Raw genomic sequence first — 12,568 nt, forward strand, 5'->3', positions numbered from 1 at the left:
GGCTTCGAACCTGTGCGATCCTCCTGTCTCAGCCTCCCAAGCGCGGGGATTACAAGCGTGCGCCACCACGCCCGGCTTGGGGGTGTTCTGAAGGCCAGCTTCAGAAAGAGCCTAAATGGAGCTGACTGAGGGAGGGCTGAGACGGCCACAGGAGTTTCTAACTGAAAATGAGATTTAGACCTTCTGAGCCCTGAGATACCACAGTAAGAAAAGCCTGAAGAAGAAGAAGAGAGACAGGCAGTGAGCTGTTCACCACTGCAGCCGGGGAGAAGGGCCTTCACTGAAAATGGAATGGCCACTGATGTCCAGTCCTGCCTAACTTAACAGGACAGAGAAAGATCTGTTGGAGTTAGTGACAATGTTTTTGGCAAAAAGGTTGCCACAAGAGAACAGGTACAAAAACATGGTGGGAGTTAAGATCAAGAATTTATCAGCAGGGCATGGTGGTACACACTTGTAATCCCAGCATTTGCATTTGGGAGGCCGAGAGAGGACGATCGTGGTTCGAGGGCGCCTCGGTTACTTAGTGAGGTCCTTTGCAACTCAGTGAGACCATTTCAAAATAAAGAAATAAAAACAGGGGTGAGGTTAGGAGGTAGAATGCCCCTGTGTTGCATCCCCAGTATCATAAAAATAAATGAATAAATAAATAAATAAATAAAAGAATGCACCAGTCAGCTGGGCATGGTGATGCACCTATAATTCCAGTACTCGGGAGGCTGAGAAAGGAGGATTGCAGGTTTGAGAACAGTCTTAGCAAATAGCGAGACTCTCAGGAACCGAGAGAGGCTCTGTTTCCAAACAAAATTTTTAAAAGGTGGCATTGTGGGTACAGCAGAGGTAAAATGCCCCTAAGTTCAATTCCCAATACTAAAAAAAAATAAAAAAATTTAAAAATCATCTATCAGTACCAATCTCAATATCATGTGGAGAAAGAGAGTGTAGAGTGAGCTGGGGTTGTGAGACTACAATGTACCAATAAAAGTATATTTTAAAAAAGAAATAATTTATCTAAACTAGCTAAGAAAATGCCTGGAACCTATCCTTTATTCTTCCTACTACCCCAGACTCTACCTACTCCCTAACAATCTCCAAATCACTCCATTTTAGATAGGTATCCTTTACCACATGAGCACCATTCTAGAAAAACCATTCAATTCCTACTGCACAGTAAAAAAAGATGCTGGATTTTCCCCCCCTCAGTACTTCAAGAAGAAAAAGTGCATTTGTTAATAAAAAACACTATTTTGGAAGGCCATTTGGTTCCCTCTCCTCCCACCATTGGCAAGGCCCAGGCTCGGCCAGCTGCAGTGAGGCCAGGCAGCCGGGACGTGCCAACTCAAAGAGCAGCCACCCAAGCAGCAATCACAGCTTCTGGGAACCTGGGAGCACAGACAGCAGGCCTGTCCCTCCAGCACCCCATGGCTGCTCTGGCCCACCTCTTTCAGAAACACTACCTTAGGACACATGCCATGTATATTCCTAGACCCATGACCCCAAACCCTGGCAACCAATTAATTTTTGTCAATTAGTATTATTAATGGATAATTTATTTTAAAAATACTTCTAAAATAATCAAAAGTATTAACATGAGAAATACATAAAGTTACAAAGAACTTGCCTGTTAGTATATATGGCACACTCCTTCTTGTTAATCTTTAAGCACTCGGTGTATTTACTAAGAGCATCTTTATAGTTTTTGTCCTTTACATATTGATTTCCTTCTTCCTTAAGGGTTTTAAACATATTTTCATCTATGGGACAAAAAGGAAAAAATAACAAGAAATATTCACATCAGCACCTATACAAGATCCCAAGTACAGCTAGAGGTAAGTCTAATATTGCAAATTAACATGATCACATACCAGGCAGAACTAGTCTAATTGCTACAAAGCTTTATAGGCAAACTAAAAAATAAACTGAGCATAAGTAAAAATAACTATTTAATAATGAAACTATTATTTTCAAATTAGAAAATAAAACACAGAAAATTCTGCCATGCTATCCATATTGGTGTGCCTTCTTTCCTCTACTGGGCTTATGAAGATTTTAACAGAAGCCTAATTTCCTGAGGGACAGAGAGAATCGAGTCAAACAAGGACACCAGGACCTTGGTGACTCATCTGAGCTAGCAAGCCTTGCAGCATTTTCTGTAACCTCAACCCACGCTGCTTCACACAGCGCCTTTTACAACAGTACAGGGCCCTGTGGGTCTCTCATCAAGCTGAAAGTATTGCAGAATTAGTCTAGAAAATGGAGATGCAACTATCTCCAGTGTTCAGCTCCATTACTACTTCGTGGTATTATCCACAAAGTGTATATACTGGGGATTGAACCCAGAGGCATTTTACCTCCAAACTATACCCTCACCCCTATTTTATTCTGATTTTTTTTGTGTGTGTGTGTGGTACTTGGGGTGGAACCCAGAGGCTTTCTACCTCTAGGCTATACTCCCAGACCTATTTTATACTTTATTTGGAAACAGGATCTCACTAAGTTGCTGAGAGCCTCACTAAGTAGCTGAGGCTGGCTTCGAACCTGTGTGATCCTCCTGTCAGCCTCCCAAGCGTGGGGATTACAAGCATGCCCCACCATGCCCGGGTCTTTATTCTGATTTTGAAACAGGGTCTCATGAGTTTGATTAGAGTCTCGCTAACTAGCTAAGGCTATCAATGAACCTTTGATTCTCCTGTCCTAACCTCCCAAGGACTAGGATTACAATCGTGTGCCACTACACCTGGCTCTCAAGCACATCTCTTAAAGCCTCAAGTGGATGTCTAACCAGCACTCCAAAGTCCTGCTATATATTTATAATGTATTATTTAAGCATGTCAATCTATTCCTTCATCCTTGTCACATACATGGTCTACTAAAGAGTTTCTCTTATTATTAATAACAATTATTAAAAGGATATTATAGGCTTACAGAGTCAGCACATGTGCCTAGCATTTTATATACATATCTTCATTTATTCTTGAGAACCACTTCATAAGATATTCATATCCCTCCTGTTTTTGGTGGTATTGGGAATTGAATCCCAGAGGTGTTCTACCTCTGAGCTATACTCTCAGTCTACGTTGTGGAAGGCCTCACTAAGTAAAGGCTGGCTGTAAAAACCTGTGACCCTCTTGTCTCAGCCTTGCAAGTGTGTGCTACCACATCTGGCTATATTTCTCCCCCTTTCTTCTATACTAGGACACAGTGGATATGAAACAACTTCTTAAGAGCACTTAACCTAAGAGTTAACTCCTAAACTGGGCATGTTGGCACACGCTTGTAATCCCAGCACCTGGGAGGCTGAGACAGGAGGATGGCAGTTTTGTGGACAGCCTCAGCTACTTACTGAGGCCCTCTGCAACGTAGTGAGACCCTGTTTCAAAATAAAGAATAAAAAATAGGGCTGGGGGTGCAGCTCAGAGGTAGAATGTCCATGGGTTCCATCCCCAGTTCCATCACCACACACACACAAAAAGTTAACTCCTAATTTCCCCCTCCTCTTAAGAGGAGGGAGAAGAGGGTCTTAAACCTGGGTCTGATGCCAAAGTTCAGGCTCTCCTGTCTGTTTTCCTGTGAAAATACCAACAAAGCTCAAGATCCCCTTCAGAGGAAATAAGTTCAGGCTTCTCCACCTGTGCTGCTCAACAGGCGACTGTGGCTGGGATCGCCTCCCTCGTCTGGGGTGGTCTGTGCGGCAGGCCAAGCTCGCAATGGCTCAGAAGTGGGTACAGTAGGAATGGGTGACAGCTTCTCCCGCCAATTTGGTCCATCCAGCTCCATTAAAATTCTTGTTATTCTAAAAAAAATGAAATGAATGTTCTCTATTGATCTTGCAACTCCCTTTTTTATAGTACTAATGTCAGATCTAGAGTAAGACTGACTAATGCTATGCCTAAGAATACTTCCTTGTAGAAAACATACAATCTTGAAGGGATTTTTTGGTGTGTGTGCGTGTGTTAGAGAGAGAGAGAGAGAGTACTGGGAGTGGAACCCAGGGGCATTCTACTTCTGAGCTACACCCCCAACCCTATTTCTTTATTCTCTATTTTGAAACAGGGGTCTCATTAAATAGCTGAGGCTGGCTGTGAACCCAGATCCTCCTGTCTCAAGCCTCCCAAGCACAGGGATTACAAGCATCTATCACCATGCCTGGCTTTGAGTTATTTTCTATTCACATAAAATATTTTTGAAAGGGCATTTAAAAGTTGCCATTAATCGGCCAGGTATAGTGGTACATGCTTGTAGTCCCAATACTTAAAGGCTGAGACAAGAGGCTTGCAGTTTGCGACCAGCCTTGGCTACTTAGGCCCTCTGTAACTTAGTGAGATCCTGTTTCAAAATAAAGAATACAAAACAGGACTGGGGGGTATAGCTCAGAGGTAGAATACCCTAAATCCCCAGTACCATAAAAAAAAAAAGGTGCCATTAATCAGTGCACTCTTGTAATCCCAGTACTTGGGAGGTTGAGACAGGAGGATTGCAGGTTTGAGGACAGCCTTGACAATGTAGTGAGACTCTTGGCAATCTAGCGAGACCTGGTTTAAAACTAAAATATAAAAATAGGGCTGGGGCCGGGTGTGGTGGCGCATGCTTGTAATCCCAGCATTTGGGAGGCTGAGACAAGAAGAACGTGGTTCACAGACAGCCTCAGCTACTTAGCGAGGCCTTCTTCAAAAATAAAAACCCTGTTTCAAAATAAAGAATAAAAAATAGGGCTGGGGGGTATAGCTTGAAGGTTGAATGCCCCTTGGTTCCATCCCTAGTACCACCAAAAAAAAAAAAAAAAAAAAAAGGGTCTAGAGGTATGACTAAGAGGTATAACTCCCCTGGGTTCAATTCCCAGTACTAAAAAATAAAAAATGATGTTAAGTTTAGACCTTTTATTTTTGAGACACAGTCTCAATATATTGCCCAAGCTGCCCTTGAATTTGAGATTTTTCTGCTTCTTCGTGTGTATGTGTATGGGAGTAGGTACTAGGGATTGAACCCAGGGACAATCTGCCTCTAGGCTACAGCCCTAGCCATTTTTATGTTTTATTTTTAAACAGGTTCTCTGAGAGTCTAAGTTGCTGAGGATGGTCTTGAACCTATGATCTTCCTGTCTCAGCTTCCCAAGTACTAAGATTACAGGTATGTGCTACCATGCCCAACTGTTCATCGTTTCATCTTAAAACATAAAGGTTAAAATAGCCTTACCTTGTATTTTTTTCACTTTTAAAACTATACATTTATTTTCTTCTCATATGAAAATAGGATACTGGAGTCTACTATAAGGACCCTTATATTAAAGATATTTACTAGTGACCATCATAACTTTCAGATTACCATCCTCAATGATCACTTTCTCAATATTTTAAAAATATGAAATCTCATACTCAGATTAAAAATAAAACTAATGTCTTTGGGGTGAATCTGGTTCTAAAAAGAAACTTTTCAAGACTGAGAAGATTAGTAATTAACTAATTAGAATACATGGAAGTTAGTTAACTCTATAGTCTCATGTACTTTTATGTAAAAAAATTTATATTTATATATAGATAATTGCAATACACATATTTTTCCTAGTTTTGTAAACTGAAATTTCAATAGCAATCTTTGGTTATAATAACTCTCATTTTTATGTAAAAAATAAAATTAAAAATTAATGTATAACCACCCATAATTTCAGAAGAAAAAGTAGCTTTTGAAAAAATAATTTTTAAGCAAAACTTGTATTACCAGTAGAGAGGAAGGAAGAAGCAGCTGAAAAGAGATGATGTGTTGCCAGGGAGTAAGTAAGTATATGCAGGGAAATTTTAACATATTAAGATTCCTGGAGAGGAAGAGAGGAATATGGTTAATGGAAGACAAACAAAATAAGCACAAAGGTTTAAAAAAAAGTTGCTGGTGCTAAATTTTCCATAATGAACTGAAACAGATGGAAAAGCAAGCATAAATATTGGAGTCACAAAAAGGAATCATGAAATTTTAAAAATGGATATTTTATATTAAAAAATGAATGACAAAACCAAATAGAGCCTTCTCATCTGATAAAAAACAAATCTCAACATAAACCATTCCATTAAAAAAGTCTGAGCTTTAAAGGAAATTAATATGAAAGAATCTTAAGTACATGTATAAAATATATAATACAAACCTCAAAAAGTTAAACACAGAATTAGCTCTGAACCAACAATTCCACTCCTACATATATACCAAAGGGAACTGCAACAAGTATGCAAACAAAAACTTAGCCATGAATGCTTACAATAGCACTATTCACAGCAGCCAAAAGGTAGAAACCACTAGAATGTCCATCAAAGGATGAATGGATAAACAGTGATATAGACACACATGATGGGATAGTATTCAGCCATCAAAAGAAACAAAGTGCTGATACATGCTATGCCGTGGATGAACCTTGAAAATGGTATGCTAAGTGCAAGAGGTCAAACACGGAAAGTCACAGTCTACGATTCTACTCATGCAAACTACCCAGGAAGCTAAGACAGAAGGTAGACTGGTGGCTCCCAGGGGAGCCGGGGAGTGACTGCCTAATGGCAGCAGGTTTCCTTTGGGGTGTGGGAATGAGCAAGATGTGGCAGTTGTATAAGACTAGAAATGTACTAAAACCACTAAAGCGCATACTTTAAGGCTGTTAATTTGTGTTATACATGCATTTCATCTCAGGTTTTGTTTGTTGGGGTTTTTTTTTTTGTTTTTTTTTATTTTCTTGAAACAGGGTCTCACTGAGTTGCGAAGGGCCTTGCTAAATAGCTGAGGCTGTCCGTGAACCACAATCCTCCGTCTCTGCCTCCCAAATGCTGGTATTACAAGCGTGTACCACCATGCCTGGCTCAGATTTTTTTAAAAACAGGATAATGCAGAAAGTTGAGAAATCAGGCATTATTATGGACTCTTAGACATGTCTTCCTTTAACATATTCAGCCTAATTTCTATAAACCATTCAGCTTCTCACTAGTTTTCCTGAAAGACCTTCTTACCAGGCCCCTCCTCTCTATCAGATGCTTCAAGTGTCATCCCACTAATGTTTCATGAGCACCTCTCACTGTGAGAAGATCCCCCTTTCTCCACCTAGAAAACCAGCAGGCAGAGGACAGGGCAAATTAAAAACAGCCCCAGAGCAGAGGAGCACACCAAGCTTCCCTGCTGGAGAACATATACATTGGATACATTTTTATTGAGCATGTGTGCTGCCATGAAGATGGATAGACCTCAATTCCTGATCTCAAGGACATCTCAGTAGGAGAAGAAAAGAATTTTGCAAGGGTGCTTTTGTGGAATGAAAGAGAGCCAGTTATGGGGCACTGAGAAAGGGAACCTGAGGCCCACGTACAGGAGCTGGTGGTCAGAGAAGACAAAGGTCCTCCCCTAAAGGATGAGAAGGAATTAACCAGACCAAGTGGGGACAAGGCCTTCGGGCAAACGGAAGTGCAGCTGACACCAGGCTGGGATGCAGCTGGGCAGCACCAGGTTAGACTGCTGATTTATCAGCTCACAAGAGTCAAGGAGGCTCTTGTCCTGAGCCTGAGGCTGACTGCAGTCCCTCTGCTGCAAACAACCAATACAGCTGGAGTCCCTTGTCCAAAATGGTTGCAATCTGAGGGGGTTTTCCCAAATTTTGAAATATTTGCATATAGATATAAAATATGATATCTGGGGAATTCGTTTGGTTCACACACCTACACACACATTCCGAAGGTCATTTTATATAATACCTCCAGTGTGCCTGCATTTTGACTCTGGCCCATCAGGAGGTTAAGTGTGGAACGTTCCACTTGTGGAGTCATGTAGGTGCTCAGAAAGTTTCAGGTTTTGGAGCACTTTGGATCTCAGGTTTTAAGAATTAGAGATACTCAACGTGTGTGTGTGTGTGTGTCTTTTTTCTAGTTAGGCTGGGATCAGACAGGTCCTGTGCGACCACCAAGTGGAAGCTTTGCACACAGAGGTTCAAGCCTCAGTATGGAAGGAAAAATGAAGGAAGGAAAGAAGGAAGGGAAGGGAATATTACCCAACTGTTCACCCTCAAATTTCACCTTGAAAGTAGTTTATGAAGTCTGGAGATCCCCTGCCTGTGTGTCCTGAGGGTGGTAGTGGTGGCTGGTGTGCTGGGTATGGAACCCAGGGCCTCAAGTATGAATGCTTCTACTGGAGCTATATCTTCCCACCCCTAAGTTTAGAAATGCTTACCTTCCCACTCTCCTCAGGAGGTAAACAGATCATAATTTAAATTAGATCCAAACTTGCTATTTCACCATCATAAAATAATACTCCTGAGCCAGACATGGTGGTGCACACTTGTAATCCCAGCATTTGGGAGGCTGAGACCTGAGGATCATGGTTCGTGGACAGCCTCAGCTACTTAGTGAGGCCCTCCTCAACTTAGACCCTGTTTCAAAATAAAGAATAAAAAATAGGGCAGAGGGTGTAGCTCGGAGGTCGAATGCCCCTGGGTTCCAACCCCAAACCCACACATACACACAAAAATACCCGAGCCTAGTATGGTGGCACATGCTTGTAATACCAGTATTTAGGAGGCTGAAACGGGAGGGTCACAGGTTCAAAGTCAGCCTCAGCAACTTAGTGAGGTTCTCAGTAACTTAGCAAGACCTCGTTTCAAAATAAAAATAGGCTGGGAGTATAGCTTGGAGGTAGAATGCCAATGAGTTCAATCCCCAGCACCACAACAAAATAATAATAATAATAATAATAATAATAATAATAATAATGATGATGATGATGATGATGATGTTATTATCTGTCCTAATTTACAAGGACAGGTAACACAAGTATCTAGTAGGCTTGTGATGACACCCATTCTTGGGAACAGAAACAACAGAGATGCTTCTGCTGACAGACACGATGCCAGTGAACACCTGTAGGCCCTCAGAGAAGATTCAATGTGACGCTTTCTGCTGCATTGTGCACCCTGTCCCATCATTAGCACCGATTTATGACATTAATGAAAACACCTTCCTAACACCACAGATATTCAAGCAGCACATTTAAGCCATATCCTCTGCTATTGAAAAGAAGAAAAAAATAAAACACCGCACAGTAATAAATGGACCAGGAAACAAACAAAGGTGTTAGTGGACAACCCAAAATGTATGAAACAATAGTTAGAAATTAAAGTAGAAAGAAAAGGAGGAGAAGGAGGAGGAAGAGGAGAGAGTGAGAGGCATTTGGTTTAGTAGAGTGAAAGAAGGCAATAGTTCATGTAAATTAAATAACTGACAACATGTCTACACTTTGACATTGTTCTTGAAGAAGAGGACAAATCAATTCCATTATAAAACTATTAGACATTAGTTGCCTCCGATTAGATTACCTGTTAATACTGTCATTTGCTAGTTGGATTCGAGAATCTATTTGCAACACTGTTTTATAATCCACATAAGCTTTCCTATATTGCTCTAAAGTTTCATAGGCCATTGCCCGTCGCAGAAGAGGTTTCATTGAAAATGGATGAAGTTCCAGAGCCCTAAAGGAGACAAAAATATATCATACCTTGAAAAATACTTTTTAACTTATACTTAACTAAATATATATTATAGGACCACACCCTTAAGTCTATACATATTTGTTATTTCATCTCGGGGACCTGGCAAGATACCAGTGACGTTCTTTGAAGCCAGTATCAAAGCCCTCTGTCATTTATTATTACCCCATTGAGGCATGAGCTCCCTGGTAGCATGCCTCAGCCTCTTCGGCACCCTAACCGCACTTGGCATGACCACAGGCACAGATCAGGGATTCAACAAATTTATATTACTGACAGAGTAAGACAAAAATTCTTGTTTTCGACTATGTGCTTAATAAGGCACCTTAGTACAGAACTACAAAAATTTGCTTGAATTTTTATTTATTTCTTTTTATTTATTTATTTATTTATTTATTTATTTATTTATTTATTTATTTTTTGCGGTACTGGGGATGGAACCCAGGGGCATTCTACCTCTGAGCTACACCCTCAGCCCTATTTTTTATTCTTTATTGGGAAACGGTCTCACTGAGTTGCAGAGGGCCTCACTAAGTAGCTGAGGCTGGCCACAAACCCGGATCCTCCTGTCTCAGCCTCCCAAATGCTGGGATTACAAGCATGCGCCCGGCTCTGATTGAAAGTTTTAAAAATCAGCATTCTAAATAATTCATTAAGCTATACGTGCTGCAAAAATGCATCAAAAACAGACTAAGGGAATCAAGTCACTTAATAATCTTTTGTAAATTATGAATTTTCATCCTGTACCTTTTAGTCTACCAATATCACTAAAGATGTATTTCAAGGTTGTGCTCTTTGGGTTTGTTTAAAGTAACAGTTTAGCCGGGCGTGGTGGCACACACTTGTAATCCCCGCGCTTGGGAGGCGGAGACAGGAGGATCGCGCTGGTTCGGAGCCAGCCTCGCTGGCTTATGAGACCCTGTTTCCACATAAAAAAAAGTTAAAAAATAGGTCTGGGCTTCCAGGAACCCCAGTACCACCAAAAATAAATAAATAAAGTAACAGTTTAAACATACTTCAGCACTTAATGTACTTTCATTATATTCTGTAATAAAACCTACAGTCAAAAGACTGTCTGCTGCTGAGGGCTCATTAATTATGAGAAAAGAGATTTAAAAGTGAAAGTGCCACTTAACAATCATTTCTCTCTCTCCAGTGGGCACCCCCAATGTGCACGGTGCCATTTATCAGCAAGACGACCCAGAGCCAAGCTTGAGATCTATAATTGATAACATGAAACATTTAATTTTTAGCACTTTCTTGAATAGTAAATGCAAAATGTAGCCGGGCATGGTGGCGCACGCTTGTCATCCCAGCATTTGGGAGGCTGAGACCAGAGGATTGCGGTTAGCGGACAGCCTCAGCTACTTAGTGAGGCCCTCTGCAACTCAGTGAGACCTTGTTTGAAAATAAAGAATAAAAAATAGGCTGGGGGCGTAGCTCGGAGGGCGAATGCCTCTGGGTTCCATCCCCAGACCCGCAAAAAAGAAAAAGAAAAAAACGGCAAGATGTTTTCCCTTTAACCATAATCCTGAAAGTGAATATGAGCTTATGAATGAAAAATCCATTAAGCAAAAAAAAAAAAACTAACAAGCACAGAGAACTTTTTTTTTTTTTTTTTTTTTTTTTTTTGCAGGTCTGGGGATGGAACCCGGGGCATTTGACCTCCAAGCTATACCCCCTGCCCTATATTTATTCTTTATTCTGAGATAGGGTCTCCCTAAGTTGCAGAGGGCCTCACTAAATAACTGAGGCCGTCCGCAAACCTCGATCTTCCAGTCTCAGCCTCCTGAATGTTGGGATTACAAGCATGTGCCACCACGCCCGGCTACAGAGAACTTTCAAACCAGAGCTTGTAAGAGGACCTGTTTGTTCAAGTAAGGCCCTAAAGAATTTCTTAAATTTCAAATTGGTCAGAAAGCAGCAAAGATAAGCCAAAGCAGAGAATGACTAGGCAACATTCATTTGTATTTAGTTTATCAAATATCCTCAATAGAAAGTTGACTGAAGATTCTGTTGTGATTTAAGTAATAAAAAAGGTTGACAAAGGGGGAAAATGAAAGTTTTTTTAGCTGATAAACAATTATAAGAATAAAAATAATCTCTAAAATAATGGTACTTTTGCTTAGGCATCAAAACATCGTTTCACCTGAAGCCCTAATATAGAAACAAAGAAGCTGTGGTGTGGGAATGGACAGGGCTGGAGCCCCTTCCTTGCCATCCCTACCACTCCAAGAGCAATCAAACATACCCAGGAAACACTAATGCTTCCTGCAGAGGAGTCATAAAAAAGCACTGCTGCAGATGAAAGTTTCTCTCTTCCCCTTATTTTCAATTTTGTCCTCAAGAGTTTTCCTTTTTCAGTGCCTGACTCATGGTATTACTTGTCTAGTAATAAGAGCTCACAGAACTCCACAGAACTTACTTACTTTCTTTCTTTCTTTCTTTCTCTCTTTCCTTATTTATTTATTCTACCTCTGAGCTACACCATCAGCCCTATTTTTTATCCTTTATTTTGAAACAGGGTTTCACTGAGTTGCAAAGGGCCTAAGTAGCTGAGGCTGGCTGCAAACTGTGATCCTCCTGTCTGAGCCTCCCAAATGCTGAGATTACAAGCGTACACCACCATGCCCCGCTCACACTTTAAAGAACAAAATAACTAACCGAAACACTAAAAAAGCAGCTAACTTTAATAATGAATGCAGCTTTGTGGGGGTAAAAAGATAGTCATACCATCTGCAAAAAACTCACCCCTAGTTGGTACAGATTTAGATGCATCCATATTTCCATGTATTCACAAAGGTACATCATGGCTTTGCTGGCATGAAATCAACTTTGAGAATGACAGCTTTAGAGTAAAATCACCCTACCCCCACCTGGGCATCATCTCTGTACCCCTCCTGCTGGGGCTCATACACCAGCTATCAAAGAAAACATCTAAGTAGGTCGGCCACTGTGGAGGTCAGCACTGACCAGCACAGCCAGATTCCTTGGCCTGGAACACAGCTCTTATCTAAAGACACCCCACTAAACCCATGCCCACATCCCTTCCCGGCAGGACACTCCTCC

General features: G+C 41.0%; 1 protein-coding gene across 1 annotated transcript in view; it reads right to left on the reverse strand.

Annotated features, from left to right (window-relative positions):
• SPAG1 (sperm associated antigen 1) overlaps positions 1–12,568 on the reverse strand; it is a gene marked incomplete at both ends in the record, with an annotated part of 67,714 nt that overhangs the window by 16,460 nt on the left and 38,686 nt on the right. Inside the window, 3 exons of the mRNA XM_080693730.1 lie at positions 1,622–1,754; positions 3,630–3,793; positions 9,329–9,481. Coding sequence (XP_080549856.1) covers positions 1,622–1,754; positions 3,630–3,793; positions 9,329–9,481 — 450 coding nt within the window. The remainder of the gene's footprint in view (positions 1–1,621; positions 1,755–3,629; positions 3,794–9,328; positions 9,482–12,568) is intronic.

Source organism: Muscardinus avellanarius (assembly GCF_963383645.1).
Source record: "Muscardinus avellanarius genome assembly, chromosome: 4".
Taxonomy (NCBI): domain Eukaryota; kingdom Metazoa; phylum Chordata; class Mammalia; order Rodentia; family Gliridae; genus Muscardinus; species Muscardinus avellanarius.